We start from the raw sequence: 19672 nt of genomic DNA, 5'->3' as shown, positions 1-19672 counted from the left end.
CTATGAGCTAGTATATCTGCTACTTTTGAAAATGATAGTGAAAGTGATAGTGAAATAAGTATTTAAGTAGGTCTGCTGGGTTTTATTGTTGAACCAATGAGTATAACAAGTGGGTGAATAATAATTCTAACTCAGGTTCTTTTTTTTTAAATATACTCAAAAGGTTTTGGTTTCCACCCGACAGGATAGCGGCGATAAGAGATAATGTAATGTTCTTTATGTCCAAAGTTTGTTTGACTGCTTACTTGAGCAGTCGCCTCTGGATCTCGTCCCAGTCGTCCTGACGGCTGTTGTCTGTGTACATGCGAAACAGGATGCGCAGGCCACAAGCCAGGCTGCTGGTCTCCTGCTTCAATAGGTTGGGCTTGGATTTCCCTTTGAAACCTTGAGAACAGGTAAATGGTGCATTGTATGTAGTCGAAAGTGCTATACAACATACATTAAAATGCACTTTAAACAGTCACATGAAGAGCCGAGTACACACGCGCACGCACACACAGGGAAGAAGCACCATGCATGCCGGCAGTTTTAGCCAGTTTGTAGGACGGATGTACTGTATATCCATCTTCTATACCTTCTGGCAACAGAAGACCCAATGATATGAAATGATATGAAGATGAACACCGAGAGCCCCTGCTAGCTCTCTTCAGTCACAACACAGCTGACCATGAATGCCAGGTAGCCAGTCATTCACCCATTTTGTCAATCATTGAATCTGAGGTTTTTGGCTGGGGTCCCCCGGAAATGCTTTGGCCGTGTCTCGCGACCCCCGCCCTGCCCCCCTCCCCACCACCAATACAAACTGACTGCAAAAATAACCTTAATAATAGAGAAAATATATCATAAATGAATACTGAAACCAGATATAATCATTAAGGAACATTTATGCATGCACCACATACTATGTCAACTCTTAATTTCCATTTTCCAGCCATTCAGTTGCAAAAAATACAAAAAATGTAAATGTGAAATTTAGTTGGGGTCCCCCAAAATAACGACCCACGGGTTGAGAACCCCTGACCTACCCTACATAACGTATAGGGCTGAAACTATTGATTATTTTCTTTTTTCTTTTAAGATTAGATTTTGGGCTTTTATGCCTTTATTTATAGGACAGTAAGCTGACAGGAAATGGGGAGAGAGAGATGGGGAGTGACATGCAGCAAAGGTCGTCGGGATCGGGGTTCGAACCCGCAACACGCCATCAGACAGCACGGACCACTACGCCAGCAGCCTGGGCCATCGATTATTTTCTTAGCGATTATTATCGTGAATCAATTCATGAATTTGTTTGATGAACTGTTGCACCTCTACCTACGTACCTGCTTTCCACAGCAAGGTCCTCTGCTCATTGTGGGAGTTGAAGGCCTTCGCAAAGTGGTGCGACTCTAGCAGACAGTCCAGCAGCTTGAAGAGCTGCTCTGAGGTCAGGTAGCGATACATGCCCTGGTCCTCCACGGGGACATCGGCTGCATACAGAGGATCCCGCTACAGAAGGAACGGGTTTTACTAAAGCACAGTGATGCTCAACCGCTTGATAATATGCATTAGGCCACGGACGACCATTTTTGAGGGGCGCTTGCCCCTCCTATGCACAGCTTTGTGTGTTTGTAGCACGGAATGATACACAGATACAATTCTACAGCATGCTGTGTTATTAATTCTATTAATAAGTGTAGTGTTTACCCGGGCAGCCGCAAGGTTCTCCGCATCTTCTTTCTTACTGGTGGCAGGGAAGAAGACGATGTCGTCTATGGTCTGGATCAGCTCCAGCTGCACCACGCACTTTATCAACATCGCTGAGAACAAACGCTGCTCCTGGACTTCTGTGAAATGTGCCCACAACACAAATTGAGCATAATATAACAAAGAAAGGACATGCAAAAAATAAGACTTAATAAGGCTTAATGTATGCTTTGGCAACAAAGTGTTGTGAGACGTGTCTCTCAACAAGAACGTATTAAGTTAAGAATTCCTTATTTCAGTCTCACTTCACATGACACTTTGTTGCCGAAGCAAAACTTGACCATCAAGTACTGAGTCAAGAGAGGAACTGACTTGTGGGGGTCCTGTTTCTGGGGCCGTCCTCATACATGCCCGAGGCAGAACTATACTGGCTCGGTCGGCGGCTCTCGGTGGCAGCCCGGTCTGCACTGCAGATGGACTGCTGGTCCTCGGATTTCTGGGAAATGGAGTCCTGACAGTGGCAAAGACAGCGGACAGGTACATCATTAGTCTGTACCGGTATAATCCAGTAGTCCAGAAAGTATTCATTATGCAAACAGCAAAAATCTAAAATGTCCTTACCAGCTGTTTGTCTGATAGATCTATATGCTCTCCGTCAGCTCCAACGGGCCTCCATGTTAACAGCCTGAGAAATGGAGCAAAGGTCATTCAACATCAAGGAGTCAAATATTTTAGCATTGTGTAAGTTTACCAAGATTAAACATCAGGGAGAGACATTCCTTCTACTTCAACAACTAAGGCTGTGGTTTGAGTTGGTAATCAGGCCGGAATTGAAGGCCAAGCTCCTACATGCTCACAAAGCAGGTGCACGTCTAGTGTAGACATCTGAATCTTATGAGGTCGGCAGGCAGCTTACGTGTGCGGGATGGTGGTCTTGAAGATGTCTAGCATACAGTTACACGTTTTGTCCCAGGTCTCCGGGCTGAACTTCTCCCCGTTGAGGATGACCACATTTTCTAGACAGTTGGTTCCGGACCGAGCTAGCTGTTCATTATCTATAGGAGGAGGAGGTTGAGGGGACAAAGGTAGTGAAAAATGAGGGACTGGTTCAATGGATTGTGGCCATGAGTCCTGAGTCTCATGACAATGAGACCCACACCTCATAAATGGCTGAGGATAAAACATGACCTATACTTAGTTGCACACTCAAAATGGCAACAAGTCTACAACCTGCGACAGGTTGTGAACTTGTAGATCAGTCATTTTTGGTGTGGAGCTAAATGTCTAAAATACTAATGTGAGACAAAGCTGGATTCATCACAAATTGGGCTTACCTTGTTGCACACACCAGTACAGCTGGGACAGGATATCGTCAAAGAGAACGTCATTGAGCGACTCAAAGTACTGCGTGAAGACGTCACAGATGGCATACAGTGCATGGTTACAGGTGGTGGTCATCCACTCTGCTTTCTAAAGGGAACAACACGGCACAGCACACAATGAGTGTGACGCGTCGCCAGGTACTTCAGTTGTAAACCAGTGTTTACAGTGTGATTCTGTGTTGTACCTCCGTTTGTTGCTCAGGCAGCTTCATGTTGTCAAAGATTCTGAAGACGATTCTGAACAGATCCTGCCACCAGTGCTTCTCAAAGGTGTGGCCATAGGTCTTCATTACCTCGAACATCACAGTCAGACCCCTGGTAAGGACGCACACACGCATGCTTTTCCTTTAACATTTTGAAAACTACGTATAAGAGTATACAATAATAATTAGGTGGAGGACTGAGCAATATATATATATTTTTTAAGATATTTTTTTGCGGCTTACGCCTTTTATTGGTTTTTTGAAGGGACAGACAGTAGACTGACAGGAAACGGGAGAGAGATGGGGGAAGACATGCAGTAAAGGCCGTGTCAGGCTCGGGAGTCGAACCCGTGGCACACTGCGACTGGATTACCAGTCGGGTGCCCAGACGGTTACGCCACCGCCCGGGCCAGGACTGAGCAATATTGACAGTTATATTACTACATTAACTTTTTGGGGTAGCAATCGCCTAAACATTAAGAGGGGGGTGCTAGTAGTAGGGGTACAACAGTTCAGTTAGCCCACGGTTTGGTTCGTACCTCGGTATGGGGGTCACGGTTTCAGTTCGGTACAGTTAAAAATACATTTTCAGTTTATTAGCCTTATTATTTTCTGCTTTTTAATTTCTTTTCAAGAAAAATAATTACTGTATGTCGCTATTGTGCCTCACCATGATTATACTCATGGGAAGAAAATACACAGCCAGCGAGGCAGGGAAGAGAATGGAGGGGGAGAGGGGAGGGGCCAGGGGGGAGATTGTGTTGCACAGAAAAAAACAAAGTTTAGTTTACAATAAAGATCGACATTTAATCTCTTGGGGGGGGGGGGGGGGGCACGACTGGGGGCTTGACAGTCACTTGCGGGGTTTTCTGCAGCCTGTCTGCAGCCTAGGCTCTGAAAAATCTCTGTAGCTGTAAGAAATTAATTAATTGCAAACCGAAAGCGTGCAGCTCATAAGGGCGTATTGAACTGTGTAAGCCGTACTGTACGGTTTGGTTTTAAACCGTTGCACCCCTAGCTGGTAGTAGGCAGAAGATTGCAGGAAGGTTTGATCCCTGTACTGGCAGGAAACATCGGGGTGAGGGAGTGAATTGAGCAACCATAGCCGCTGTTGAAGTGCTCTTGAGCAAGGCATTATAACCTCCAACCGCTCCAGAGGAGTTGCTCATTGGCCAACAGTATTTTCTTTGTTTGTTTTAATATTTGTATTGGTTTTTAAATTCTTTACAGAGGACACACTTTGCCAAACTGACATAACATATAAACAAAAACAAAACAACATTAGGACAGGGGGGGGGGGGGTTCCTCCAGTTAATCTACAATTCTACACCATCATTCACACCATACCATAGAAAGCATGCAGAACCAAATGAAAAACAAGCAAAAAGAAAAACAAACCAAGATAGCCTGTCTCGAGCCCATTCACATACAGTTTATTTATTTATTTTTTCCTATCCTAGATCTGTCCAATCAATGGGGCATTGGGCTTTTAGAAGGATCCGAGATATTTCAGTAGGAAAATAGTCTAATAGTGGGACCCACACCTCCTGAAAGGAAGCGTCGTTCTTTCATGGGGTAGCACACCGAAGATCTCTCTATACCACATTTGTACCGTTGGTGGCTTATCCTTAATCCAGTTTATCAGAATGCATTTCCTGGCTGAAAGTAGAAGTTTGGCCAACAGTATAAGACTGTGGTTGTACTGGGAAGCTCCCAGGTGTGAATGTGTGGGACAGTACTAGTATGAAGCCGGACATTGTTGAAAAAGACGCATTCATGCTCTGTGAAACTACGCTGGATTTCAAGTATAACATTACATGGGGGGGATGTTGAAGCCTTCCTACCTGGTTCTGACATCCAGTTTACACCTGTTGATGATGCAGGAGAGTTCGAAGAGAATGGGGAACCACCCCCTCACCCACACGCGGTCCTCCGCCGCTACATTCATGTCATCACTGGTGTAGTCTTTGAAGGCCTGTCAGAGAAGCGAGAGGCCCTGTTCATAGACTGAATTCCCCCAGAAAGACCAATAAAGGTCTTAGCTTAGCTCTTTTAGAACTGAAAAAAAACCAAAAGGCAATTAACCCATTCTGACCTGGCACCCATTTTGGTGTTAGCATCATGTTATGCTTTAGCTATTGAAAAATAGCAGATCTACAAGCTCGTATCGCGCCACCGAGTGGCGCGATACGAGCTTGTAGGTCTGCTATTTTTGAAAAATTCGAAGAACGACTGACATTTTTAGAATCTGATCTCAGGTCAGAATGGGTTCATCAGACCAGTGTGTGTCCAGTGGAAACCTCGTATGAATCTGATCTCAGGTCAGAATGGGTTAACCAGCTGAAGTGTTCCTATTCTGGGCATGTCATCCATCACAGTAGCAGGTCTACAAGACCGGCTATTTTCTTTCGACAAAGACATTTGGTATAGAGCATAGCATAGCATAGCAAACCAGTGGGTTTTCTGGACCCACTGAAAAAACAGCCATTCGTTTTTCCCATAGAGATTTACAAAAATATTTATATCAATTATTTTAAGCCTTGAATCAAGACATCCAGGATCCTGGTGAATTTTTTTAATGAAAAAAGGGTATTTATTAAATTTAGTAAAAAAATATCATTAAATCATATCATTTCTTTTTCACAGAATCAAAGGTTTTATCAGGAATCAGGATCCTGGATGGCTTGATTTTAGGCTTAGAATATATTTTTTGTAAAATCTCTATGGGAAAGTACCGATCCATGGGGAACCCGAACCCCGCTCAATGAAGAATACAAATCCTGTCTCACACACTCACACACACTACTGTATAATCTCCATTATGTAATACACATGCAAACTAATCCACATACTACTGTATATAATCCCTACAGTACATTCTCATGTTTCTTGCACATTTTGTGTTTCAAGGTCTAGCAAAATAATGCTTTTATAAGCGTATTGGTTCGTATTATAAAATAATGCTTATATAAAAGAATGCTTTTATAAGCGTATTGGTTCGTATTCGTAAGCGTATTGGTTGTTCAAAAGATATTATTCTTAATAATGTTGGGTTCTGGATACCTGATGAAGGTCATAATAGATATTTTAACTCCAGTAGCCTAATAAGACCCCTATCGCCCGGGGTTATATTTAATGATTAAATAACCCATAAAGTTGAATCCATTAAATCATAGCGCCCGGCGATTTATAGTAGCGGAGCACTTTTACAGACGGACCGGATGTTATCCCAGATGTGGCTGTAGCAGCTAGATGTGTCTGTAGCAGCTAGATGTGTCTGTAGCAGCTAGATGTGTCTGTAGCAGCTAGATGTAGCCAAAACACTCTAGAGGCGATCGACTACGTGAGGTATGATCAAATCTATCGCGACTAGCGACGGGACCGCGGTGGGCTGTCTAATACATGATCTTTGCTTAGAATTAGACGTTATGATTTAGATCAAGAGTTATTAACGTTTTAAGATTTTCGATCTCGTTGGCTAAACAGGGGGGGGGGGACATTTTCGATGACATCCCACTGTTGCAACAACAGACGCTCCCAGGCTGTGGAGCGATGCGATCAGTTTTGATATCAATAACCTCCGTCATTTTGATCAATCTTCGTCCTGGGCGCTGGGTGTTACTAATTGAAAGGACGGTGAACTTCGTCCTGGGCGATCAGGGTGATAAACTACTGCTATACGTGAAGACTGTGTGCGGGACTTCCACTTTACTCACTGTTAGTGTTTGCACTGTTTGCCTGCTCCGATGAACCTGTCCTTGTAGGCGTGCAAAAGGACTTTTCTCTACAAGGGTTCTGTATTCAGCCATACAGTACATCATTGTAATCCCCCGACAGCCCACCCTGGTTAAAAGGACACTGACCTGAGGCCGTTCAGAGACGTATTTGGCGCAGTGTCGGATGAGGCGGATGGCTTCCATGCTGGTGTCTGGGAAAGAGGCATTGCAAGCGAACTCCGACAGACACTTCACTGCATCCTGGAAGGAGTCGATGGTGGCCGCAAAGTGCTTCTCAAATACATTCGCTGGGAGATGGACAGCAGGGGTTGGGTCAAAGAAATGTGCAGGGAGATATAAGAGAATAACAGTTCAGAGAAACAACTGGCATTTAGATACATTCCGACACCTCCTACCAAGATTATGAAGACTAACAGATTGTCAATGTAATGAAACGAATTCAATGATCATCTGTGAGTCTATGAATTGATTGCACAGGGCCTAAATGGAAACAAGACCACAAGGACTTTTTTTTGGTGCTATCCCTTTTGAACTGAATGTTTGACTGTACTCTGTTGCTGTTTTTACATTTATGTTCAATAAACTATTCAATCAAAGCTGAAGTGGAACAAATAAATGGTTTAAACACTTGAACATTTACATTTAACACACACGAGAATAGGTCAGATGCTAATCTGACTGAGCTGATCAAAGAGCACACAATAATTTCACGTTCTTCAGTACAAGAAGCAGAAGTTATAAGTCATAATAGCAGAAATTCATCTATGTGTGTGTGACTGACTTGTTGAAATATACATTCCCTAACTCTTCCATCTGTTCTCTTTCTTTGCCTGAATTAAACAGTAATCATGCACAGATGGGTAACTTAAATTATCCTCAAGTAGCAGAATGTAAATTATTGTAATTTTTTACATTGTGGACAAAACTTGTCACCTAAAAAAGCATCTAAAATACATTGTGTGCATGGGTGTGTGTGCGCGTGCGTGTACACTTACTGACGATATGGCCGGTGGTTTGGAAGGCCAGCTCCACAATGCTCTCATCCTGGTCAGAGGCGGCCAGGTGAAAGACAGAGAAGATGTTCTTCCAGCCTGAACGGATGTTGGCTGCTTGGGAGTTCACCATCTGGGCAATACACCTCACTACCATGTCTCTAATGGTAGGAGACCTGGAGCACACAGGAGAGGGACGGAGAGGGACGAAGAGGTGGACATGAGGAGCGAGGGACAGACAGGAGGGAGAAGGAAGCAACGGTAGGAGAATGACTGATGCCAGAATATTGGTACGATGCCGATCCTTCATTTGGAGATGGGTCTAACTAAATGTGGGCCTATTGCATGAGTCTGTGCAAACAAGCGGAAAAAGATGCATAACCTATACTTTGTACTTTGTTGTATGACAAATGGCGTAAATCAAATCTACAAACTCACAACGCGTTGACACACTTAGAAGATTGGCTAATTCCACTGAATGTTTGCCTATTATGAGATGCCCACAATAGGGAGGCTAGGGGTTCATGTGGTTACTCACAGTGACGGATAGCGAAATATCCCTGAAATTACCTGTTCTTTTTCATGATGTGCTCAAAAGGCCTCAGGAAGTCTTTCTGGAATCTGAAGTTGGCCAGCTCACCCTTCTCTAGAAATTTCATGGACAATTGCCTGAGAGAGTCCACTGCAAATATCGCCACGTCTTCATTCGGAGTGCAGCCGACCTGAGCAGAGTGGATGAGAAGAAACACTGCTTTAACCTTCAAAATGCTTCATATTTACAGCTTTTCTAGCTCTCAAAACACTTCTGTAGGTTTTTCTCAAGAGCAGACCATCAGTACTAACATAATAACATACAACAAACTCCATTTGTAGCCTCTAACTATATGTACTCGGTTAGATAATGAGATGAGTCCTTGAATGCTAAAAGGCACAGAATGCTTTCCTGCCAGCACTTTACGTTAATCAGTGCACTCATGTTAAATGGGTTGGTCGAGAAGCAGCATATAGGCTAGTAAAATGACTAGACCACTCACTGACAACATGCATGAGGAATTTGTTTGGCGATATTGACATAAGATTCAAGAGTTTTTATTTGCAGTTAAATGTTGCAGTGTCCGACTTCACTAGACAATATTGGTATTAATATTGGTATACAATACTGGCAATATTACCTTGACAATTTTGATATTAATGGAAACAATATTGCCAATGCACTCGCATAAGCAGACGATCAGAGATCTCCGCCTACTGATATGTCTTGGGAAATCTAAATTCAATGAATGCCAATAGTGACTGAATTCCTTTAAATGTCCTCTTTAATGTGATCCTTTATCAGACTAGATTAACTTAATTACATTTCATCTGACTTTTCTTTTTTTTCTCTTCTTCCCCGCTTGGAAAGGAGCCAGCTTAGGTGGTTCGGGCATCTAGTGAGGATGCCTCCCGAGCGTATCCCTAGGGAGGTCCTCGATGCATTTTCCACTGGAAGGAAACCCCCTGGACAGACTAATCAGTTGGAGGGATTATATCTCCAAAATGACCTTGGATCGCCTCGGGACCCCCCCAAAATGCCGTTACTAACGTTGCTACTAGCTGTTGCCTTCGCGACCCGACTACAGATAAGCGGTTGAATGGATGGATGGATGTATTGACTTTTCCCAGCCTAGTCGAGTATACACGGTCACCTGGTCTCCCCTACACACCTTGTTGAAGTGGTCTCCAATGACCTCCCAGATCCTGGACCACTGCAGCCTGATGCGGCCCATGTTGTAGTAAGAGATCTCCACTATCTTCTGTAGGCTGAACATACGTGGTGAGGCCAGGTGTGAGGCCAGCTCATCCATGGACACAGCGCACAGCCAGCGCACAAAGTCAACTGTCAGAGAACATGTGGAAATGAGCACAGCGAATGAGTCTTTACATGAACACGACCACTGCAGGAATGAAAAGTAGCAAGGAATGGATCCAGATATCAGATCAAGTCTCACCTATAGCATTACCATCCAGCCTAGTAGAACCTGTGAATATCCTGAAAAGGAAAAAAGAAAAGCCACAATTTTGAAATAACGGCAAATATGCAGTAGCTTTTGAAGAAAGCGTAAATCAGCACTTTATTCAAAAATGTTGACCATGATCATTTTCATTACAATCCAACATATCTACACTGCTATTGGTTTATTTAAGTTCATTCTCATCCCACTGAAGGCTATATCCTGCTATATATCCAGTATAATTCTTTATCCAGGACCACCACAGCACCTGTCTACAGCCACCACCACACTCTGAGAGCTGGTCTCTCCTATGGACTCCTGGATGCTGGCCATCTGCTTACGGTCCATTGTGCCTCCAACTACAGGTCCAAGCAGAAAGACACAAATCATGAAGAGGTGATGTAATCGATAGCAAGGACATTGCAATAATGGTATATGCACAACAGAACCCAGCTATAATTATCGTATTAGTTATCATAATGTATAGTGTATATTGTCGGAGTCAAGTAGAAACCTTCTCCATATTTTAACGTTTTTCTTCTTTTTTTGGTAAATTAATGCCCTACCCTTGATCATACTACAGTGTCACACCAAAGTATCAAAAACTATTGAATCCTGAAAAATAACAGTTTTGGACATAATATGAGGTTTCCTCCCAACAGCAATGCTATTAGTACGGTAGTCATCATGCTTGGTGTGGCCGGCCCATTACAGTACAGTATCAGTTTATGACATTACATTACAGTACTCCATGTTCATCAGCCGATACTAACCTAGGCCTAGGTACTCATCAGTATTGGGCTCCTTGGTACTCATCCAGCCATCTTTTCCTCGCACCGTCCCTGAGATGTATCTCGTCTTCACCCCCGTGCCGATCAGCTGAGCCAGCTCCAACTGACTAATGCACTTCATGATCTGAGCAAAAGAAGCACCACAACATGGTCAAACAGAGAACTAAAGGTTGAGAGAGAATCTGAGGTAGGAAGATGGAGATCAATGCAGTAAAGCAAGAGTTGAACAATAATCAATAGAAAATATAATAAAACCCAACATTGTAATATCTCTTGTTCTACACAAAAGAAAAACATAAATATGGATTTGTATGGCGATGCAGAGAGAGATATTGTGATAGGCTGACTGGAGGCTGACCTCGTGCCAAGAGTTGCCCAGGTAGTTGCCATCCGTGTGGGCCACAGTGATGAGGGTCTTGATGGTGTCAATGTTCTTCTGCTTCATCTCAGCGATGCCGGTGCTGGCTGTCAGCAGTGTGAACCTGGCCAAGGCCTGGACATACGCATCTCGCTCCAACTGGTGGGGGAGGTGGGGGGAGTGGTCGTGGAAGAAGAGAGAGCAAGTCTAAACTTAATCATCCTTTAGGAATATGTAACCTCCCCAAAATATGCTATTTTGTAAAGGCATGTCAATTTTGCCATTTTTATTAGGAAGGTCTGGATCCGTGGATCCAGATCTTCAAATAGTAAAATCAACAGGAAGTTGAACATTTTTATTAAAACAAATGAGCTGTTTCAGCGTACAATGTAAGTCAATGAGGAGCATATTTTGAATTATCAGTTTCTAATCACTGGAGAAATTATTTTTTATTTCTTGTCCACATTTGGAGTGACATCATGGCAAGGTAACTACACAACCCAAACCTCTACAAAAGTGGTCTTACCCTTTAAGCTGGCAACTCACCATACACTGTAAGTCAGAGCGCGGTGGTCACAAGAAAGTTGAAATTGGAATCAGTCAAAATAAACTACTGTACCTGTATGGAGAAGATGCAGGCTATCCTGATGGCAAAGCGGATGCCCTCCAGGCAAAGAGTGGCCACTTCCGTGTCGTCACAGTCCTGAAGCCCCACGCTGAAGGCGGCCAGGAACGGCGTCCAGGCAAGCTGAGGTACGAAGTGAAAAGAATGGAAGTGGTCAGGTGGTGTAATGTTAGTTAGTTGTGGAAGTACAGATGTGTGGGGGTGGTGTGGGTGCACGTCTCACCTTGAACATAGGCCTGACGTGCTCCAGGTGCGTGGCGCTGGTGAAGGGCGCCTGGACGTGACTGACCGCCTCCATCAGAGCCTTCGCCGTCTTGGCCATCTGCTCCATTTCTAAGTTGTACAGCAGGCGCCTCTGTTTCTCACTCGCCACACCTGTGCCCAGATCAGTGCACAGTGTGATTTATTTTACATGTAGAGAATCTTACACTTTAAATACATATAAATACCCCCCCCCCCCCCCTCCCCCTCCCCTCCTTCCAGGCAGACTAGTACAATCTAATCAATAAGAAATTGCATTCAATCTCCCAGCATTGCTCTCAGTCTGATGGGCGATCAGGCCGTAACCCACTGTGCATAATGATATGAGTTCATAACTCTGATCAGACTCAGAGATTCATGACGTTTAATTTAAGGCATTTAATGGTGCTTGTGAACAAACTACCGGTATAATAACTTTGGACATGCTCTATTTCAGAGTGTAATGTGACTCTCATCTCCTATCGGAGGGAGACTCACTCTGCTTGCTGGATTTGAGGGAGAGCTCCTTAGTCTCCTTCATGGCAATCTTTTTCCCCGCAATCTCATCGTAGATGGCCGACAGGTACTCCTCTGGCAAGTCTTTGCTGTCATTTATCCCTCGATTCATCTTGATGTATTGCTCCTTGGTCATTTTGTTCTTCACCTTTTAAAGGGAGTGTGGGAGGGGACGTGGGTCAAATTATGTTTATGTAGTCCCTGGCATTTTGACATTGCGTGCATATCGATACTGTGGAATGGGATTTTTATATATATTTGGCCACTGGTATGTATTTCCAGTGGCAGCTGGGATCGGCGGGATGAAGGGCTTACCTGTGGACTGTGAAGGTCTGTTGTCAGCATAATGATCGAGTAGGCGAGGACGTACGCCGTGTCAGCACTCGTAAACTCAGTTTGTCTGGGATGGAGAGAGGGAAACAAATGAATAACAGGTGTCACACAAAAAAAGAAAAAAAGATCAGCTATTCCTATCAGCTATCACCTGATCTACATGAGACAATATTACAGAAAAGACACTGAATCTCACCCCTGGTTGCAGTCCAGATATCTAGCAGCAAATTTCTCCATGAGCCGGTCAATCTTCTGGGCCTCACCGGGCAGCCGGAAGCCCTCCAAGAACATACGCAGCGCAGAAACAAAGTCTTTGCCCAGGAAGTCCATTTGGTCCACGTAGGCATACATCACCTCTTTGTTGAAGCGGTCATTGTCCCCAAGAAACTCTCCCACTTGAGTCTTAAGAGGGGAAAACCAAAATGAGAACAGGCATTATTGTACTGTATGAGGCAACATACAGTACAATAATTAATTAAAAAATGCCTGTCTAATTTCCATTAATTTAAAATTCAGGCAAAACAAGGACAGGCCTAATGGTTGTTCCAACGAATGCCTATCCAAATAGCTACTTGGGAACACTCACTCATTGACTGCTATGTCAATTAGATAAATATACATTATAGTCTCACCCCTATACTGTACCTTCATAACTCAACTGCTTTTATACAGCTGGGCTTGATGGTACTTGTCCCTGAGCAAATGATAGTCTCACTCTACCACAGATTATTACCCTTGAGCCCAATCAAGGCAGAGTGCTCTCCTCATTAAAGTAAACATTGGTGCTGGGTGAAGCACATGGAGCCAGAGTGGCTGGGTGGAGTAGATGGGAACTGTTGTCAGTCTGCTGTGCGCCTGAACATCCAATGTGCACTTTGACACCATGCTGGGTTGTTCTAAATTAAATATCGTTGGTCTGTTACCCAAAGCCAACAAAGTAAAGATTAGATTGATTTGTTACCGAATCAAGCCTCTCCTCCTGGTGCAAGAACTGAGCAAGGTCCTCTGGGGTGGTACCCAGCATGCCTTGCTCCTGAAGATACTGGATTCCCCTCTTTGGTTTCTTGTTGAATCTGTGTTAAGAATTTACAAATATATGTATCCACAGAACAGACAGGGTCGTGTGTGTGTGTGTGTGTGTGTGTGTGTGTGTGTGTGTGTGTGTGTGTGTGTGTGTGTGTGTGTATGTGTGTGTGTGTGTGTGTGTGTGTGTGTGTGTGAGTGTGTGTGTGTGTGTGTGTGTGTGTGTGTGTGTGTGTGTGTGTGTGTAAATAAAGCTTAATTTGTAGTCCATAAAGTGACAGTGACGCTTGACAATAATTACAAGCTTGTAATCAGTTCAAGTTGGCAAGTAACACCATCGTAGTACAGAATATAAATTAGGCATAAAGCAATATTTATACTAGGCTGTGCAATGTGTCTCACAGAGAAAATAGCATATCTTGTAGATGGATTATTTTTGGTGCAAGACTCAGGCGCACAACAAGTACAAAGCAGGCTTAAGGTTAAGAGTATGTATTTCTTCTATGCAGACGTACAGGTCAATGCCTTGTTCGATGATTTCCTTTTGTTGTTTGAGGACTTCAAACTGCTCCGGGTTGTCGGTGCCTGACATCTGAGTACTGTAGCTGCCAATACCAGAGGAAGCAGTGGAGTCCAGAGAGTTGATGCTTCCATAGCGGTTTATTGTCTCTGGAGCCTTGGGCTCTGTGTGCTCCTGCTCTGATGGCTTCTCCTGCCCTGAGAGGAGGAAGGGAAAAAAAAGGATGACTTTGCTGGCAGACGTGAAAATCGTCCCCATGTACTATATGGCCAAGTTTTGTTTCAGGACACCTCATGAAACAAAACTTTGTTAACACCCTACCCTGTAGGCGGAAAGGAAAGGTGGGTAAAACAAAGCTCACTCAAAGATTAGTGTTTGGGGAGATAGACTTGAGAACAGCACAGAGGCAGAGCGCGCAAGTACTGCTACTAACCGCACAGAAGCAAAGCGCGCAAGTACTGCTACTAACCAATGTCTATTACTATAGACTCGTTATTGACCTTATACCAACCAATGTACCGTAGTTACGTCACCATCAACAGCCAATAAGACACACACACACACACACACACACACACACACACACACACACACACACACACACACACACACACCAGGTGCAAGCAAGAAGGGCAGTGTAGTGCATTTGGTAGATGGAGGACATTATAAAGCTGGGTTATCTAATAAAGTTCCTGACCAGGGAGAAAATTGAGCTAGAACATGGAGGGAGGGGGAGAGGGAGGGAGAGAGAGATAGAGAGAGAGTTGTTTCTATTGCCAAAGGGGTTGAGCTGAAGGATCTGTGACTTGTTGATGCTGGAACAGGTCCTCCCAGGCAGCTAGCCTTTAACACCACTCTGCGGACACGGGCATCTGATTACCCATCGGAAACTCTCTAAAACATTCAGGACGGTGTCGCGTAATGCGAGCCGGCAGTGTGAGGCACAAACAGCAGAGAGAGAAAGGGGTGTAGGACCAGTGGAGGGGTTAAGGCAGACTGGCTTACAGAAAATCCAAAAGTAAAGCTCTTGAGACGGGAGAAATATTTGGTTAATAACTGAAGAAAGCTTTAGCGTGCACACAGACTCCAGTCATTTTCTACCATGAGTGTGTTGTACTGGATTGCACAGTGAACCTGTAACAGGGTTTATAGTTTACAAACTACGGGGTTGGGGTGGGGGAGGGTTTCTGACAGGTACATGAAACCGTACACATGACAGACAGAGGCTGCGATACGACACCATCATATTAAGGCTACAGACACCCAGTAGGTGTCAGAAACACTCCCAGTGCACAGTAACCACAGCAACTGCTTCTAGCAAACACTCCAGCACATTATAATCGTTACCTGCTCTCCCTTTTGAAGTGGGCAGAAGAAGAAAAACAATGCACAATGATAAGAACGAGAAGTTGGGGGAGGGGGGGTACCTTTCTAGGTTTTATTTCAATAGAGCGTCGCAGTCCCGCCCCCCGAGAGAGACCCGGAAAAGAAATCGCTGTTCATTTTTCAAAAAGTATTTATTTAAAGACGTTTACACCGCGGACAAAGCCAACTCTTGTCGTGACAAATCATGACAATAAACACAATGTTTTGGGCCAAACAAATAATTAGAAAAAAAACGGCAGGTTACAACACTTTTGTTGTTTTTCTTCTTTGTAATTATTTGTTTGGTCCAAAATATTGTGTTTGTTGTCATGATTTGTCACGACAAGAGTTGGCTTTGTACGACGCTTATAAGCCTTTAAATAAATACGTTTCGAAATGTCTATGGGAAAAATGCATTGGGAATTATTTCCTGGGCCTGGCGTCGCCATGATAGAGCGGGACGGCAACGCTCTATTGGCATAAATATTAACAGCACACTCAACATTAACAGCACACACAACATGGCTAATAAATAAATATAAGATAAACAACAACAATATATCATTTTGGCACAGTAACTGGAGCTGGGGGTGAAGTCCAGCTGGCTTTGCTAGTAGTTCGCTGTCAGTGTTTAGCCTGAGGCTAGCTGCAGGGACCTGTGGGGATAGCGCTCTAATTGCCATTACCTCGGAAGTTAGCACCCCCTTCCCCCACCATCCCCCTTCAGCAAAAAAAGCAGGAACTTCCAGAAGTAAAGAAGAGCCAGAGGCCAAAGCCCAGACAGGATACATTCTGGCACTGACAGGTGTTTTATCATGGCTCAGGCTAAGGTGTCACCTCCGTCATAAACTGCTACATTAACCCGTTTACATTAAGGCCTTTGCTTTGCGTGTCCGTGTAGCCTGCGAAGGACCCAGCATTTCGTGTCTGCAGACGTCAATAGCAAGAGCATCATGGTTGTGTACGAGGTGTCCATTTGCGTCAATTATTTGTTCATTCCCATTTATTATAATCCTCTGAAGAGAGGTTGAGAGGTCTTTTTATGTTTTTATTCTGTTCTGCCTGCATACCATTTATCAAACCCGTCAACGAAAATCACTTCAAATTGAAGTCCTTTATATTGTCACATAATAATAGGTAGCAAGTAGCGACAGATCTACTCACTCCTCAAACAGTGTGTCCATGTTTACGTTCTAGCTTATGTACAGTCAGTGTACTTGTATGCACAGTTACAAAATCTGGGAGGAACACATGAGCTGGTGATGAAATTCATGTCACCTGATGGAACCCATATTGATCGACTGAAGTATTTATTAACAGATTGGAGAATTACAGTCAATTTCAAGCACAACTCAATAGAAACTGTTAACTGTGGACGACACCATAAAGCATTACACTTGTTTACAATAGGGTCCACCATGGTCAATTCATCATACGGCTTTGTGGAAGCGGAAAGTATCATTTGGCCTTTGGCCTCTGGGTGTTGACTCACCCCCCCTAAGAGGTACAGATGAATTTCAGCCTTCAACCCTACAACTGATCCCAGTGAGGTTGATGGATGTGCACCTTGTCGCTAACCCTAGTTAACCTCTGTGATGAGCGCCAGCCAGAGGCAGCTTTAATCAGGGAGAAAGACCTGCTTCACTGACAGCAGACAGACAGTTCTCCACAGAACCGTCATGGCAAAGAGGCTTGGAATTCAACTGACAGGCCTTTGATACCACATGATATCTATACACATTGGATTTAGCATGATGTATTCTGTCAGCATTTTCTGCAAATAATAGATAAATTTGGGACATTGCTGATAAGGAGCAGTGACACAGTGGATTGTGTCTCAATGATATGAGTTTTCTTGACTTGCATCATTGAAAATAATTTCTCATTATCTATAAAGGGAGAGCAGCAAGTCTCTTAGAATGATTAAAGACGTCTGCTATGGAACTATATTGAGCCTACATGACGATCTCTCTACAAGAGAGTGATGGGAAAGCTAATCTACCAGCTGCATTTGGATCTTTCACCCGCTGTGAGTTCCATAACACAATTAATAATAGTGTAGAAATGGCCAATGTCTGTTGTTTTTTCCTAATTACTGTGGGAGAGTGCAATCATCAAATCCACTAAGCAACTCAAAGCAAGGGTTGAATACCAGCCATTTGCCATTTTGGCAAATTCTTTGGGGGTGCAACCCAGACGTTTAGCAGTGTTGCTCATTCCAGGAATGCCCAATTCTTACAAGCTAGTATACGTCGTTATAAATCAACGATTAAAATGATAAAAAAATACAATATCAATTGGTATTATTAAGGTGGAGAAATAATGGACCAATGTTAAGTTTCCGAACTTTGTGTGCCAAGTTAATTTGCCCCAGAGGTGTGTTGGTGTCTTACCGATGCTGGTCTGGTTGTTTGGGTTGACGTACTGGTCCTTGCTCCACTCCACCATACACTTCAGGATGGAGACCAGACATTCAAGGCCTTTCTTTCTCAGGGTAAGCTCCTGGAGAGGATGTAGAGAAGTCACTTCAGTACAAGAATTTTAATACTCAAATATACTATTCTGAATAATGTGTAGATAAGAGTAATGAGTAATGTGATTAATCATTCATCAAGATTGGACTTTTTATTTGTTATATCTCATACAAAAAGGCAAAGTTCAACCATGTACAGTAGCAGCAATAGCAACATGTACATGTGTGCATTATGTTTGTAAGTGCAATGTCAGGTGCCTGTGTGCGGGGACCATTAAAATATTATAGTATGATGTGTGAGGAGTGCTAGGTGCTTAGCTGCCTCTACAGTATTTGTGTATAGTAGATACAGGGAGCAGGCCTACAGTGTTGAGCATTCATAAACCTGATTATCTACTCTAGTTACAATACAAACGGAAATGTCACCTGAACAGGTGTTGTGCCAAGCTCATGACCCGCCCGGCCCTGGGCGATCTTCGAGAGGTCGTTGACCAATCGCTCAAATATGTTAGCAGCATTCAAGTCACAGTCATAGTTAACATAGATATCCACCACACTCTGAGCATCTGAGAAAGAGACACCAAAACAAGCATGTGTCATCTTTCATCATTCTGAACGGTAGAAAAGGACACTATCATGATGTTCTTGACTTTAACATTATCTCTAATGCTCATGTCCATTAGCAGCCATAACACTTATTCAGTCTTACACACTTAGTCTTCTGTATAGCTCTGAAACACAAAGTTGTGCTGAAAGATGTACCTCACTGATGTCACCGAGTAGAATCTGGGAATGTGAAAACTACAACTCATACTTCCTAGTTTTTTGCCACTACCCTCGATGGTTGTGACATTGTCCTTCTTCCCTTAGTTTATGGGAAAATAGCAATCTTGACTTGAGAAAATATGAATTAAGGTTGATCTAATGGTGGCTATGCGGAAAAGCAACGCTGACTGCTTATGCATGAAATGCATCATGGGAAATGTACTGTAGAACACAGAGAATGGAGCGAAAACAAGCCAAAGGGGAAATATTATTCCTCAGTGATATCGTTAATATATTGTTTATATACAGTATGATAACCATCAACAATTAACTGAAGTTCTTGGAACTACAGTACCTCCCCAACCTCTAGCACTCACATAGTAACATAACTACTTCAGTATGACAAACGCATAAATGAACTACTAATAGCTGAAGAGTAAATGGAAATATTTAGCTTTCAGACAGATACGCACCAGCACATATTCTTGTAAGAGTTTGTATGACCATCCATTTGTGATCATAGGAGCTGGTAGATGTCTCCAGGATGTACAGAAAAATCTCCTTAAAGAACACCTGAATGGTAAGACAGTGATTCAGACTTGGGTTAAAAGCATAAACACTAAATTATATTATAAGAACTACATTTAGAAACTTTGGCAACGTTTCCTGAAG

At 43.4% G+C, this 19672-nt stretch overlaps 1 protein-coding gene across 1 annotated transcript in view; it reads right to left on the bottom strand.

The window, feature by feature from the left end:
* arfgef1 (ADP-ribosylation factor guanine nucleotide-exchange factor 1 (brefeldin A-inhibited)) overlaps positions 1-19672 on the bottom strand; it is a 60492-nt gene that overhangs the window by 3642 nt on the left and 37178 nt on the right. Inside the window, exons 11-37 of the mRNA XM_080794276.1 lie at positions 19474-19573; positions 18662-18801; positions 18156-18264; positions 14393-14594; positions 13816-13927; positions 13051-13256; positions 12837-12921; positions 12504-12669; positions 11989-12140; positions 11760-11888; positions 11141-11299; positions 10765-10906; positions 10260-10350; positions 9989-10029; positions 9704-9876; positions 8571-8722; positions 8004-8176; positions 7135-7295; positions 5116-5246; positions 3254-3383; positions 3021-3156; positions 2603-2741; positions 2308-2371; positions 2059-2197; positions 1687-1826; positions 1323-1488; positions 246-384 (exon numbers count right to left, since the gene is read on the bottom strand). Coding sequence (XP_080650402.1) covers positions 246-384; positions 1323-1488; positions 1687-1826; positions 2059-2197; positions 2308-2371; positions 2603-2741; positions 3021-3156; positions 3254-3383; positions 5116-5246; positions 7135-7295; positions 8004-8176; positions 8571-8722; positions 9704-9876; positions 9989-10029; positions 10260-10350; positions 10765-10906; positions 11141-11299; positions 11760-11888; positions 11989-12140; positions 12504-12669; positions 12837-12921; positions 13051-13256; positions 13816-13927; positions 14393-14594; positions 18156-18264; positions 18662-18801; positions 19474-19573 — 3677 coding nt within the window. The remainder of the gene's footprint in view (positions 1-245; positions 385-1322; positions 1489-1686; positions 1827-2058; positions 2198-2307; positions 2372-2602; positions 2742-3020; positions 3157-3253; positions 3384-5115; positions 5247-7134; positions 7296-8003; positions 8177-8570; positions 8723-9703; positions 9877-9988; positions 10030-10259; positions 10351-10764; positions 10907-11140; positions 11300-11759; positions 11889-11988; positions 12141-12503; positions 12670-12836; positions 12922-13050; positions 13257-13815; positions 13928-14392; positions 14595-18155; positions 18265-18661; positions 18802-19473; positions 19574-19672) is intronic.

Source organism: Protomyctophum bolini, assembly GCF_963924005.1.
Source record: "Protomyctophum bolini genome assembly, chromosome: 21".
In the NCBI taxonomy this organism is placed as follows: domain Eukaryota; kingdom Metazoa; phylum Chordata; class Actinopteri; order Myctophiformes; family Myctophidae; genus Protomyctophum; species Protomyctophum bolini.
Note: the sequence above shows the minus strand (reverse complement) of the source record. Positions and strands in the feature narration are given on the sequence as shown.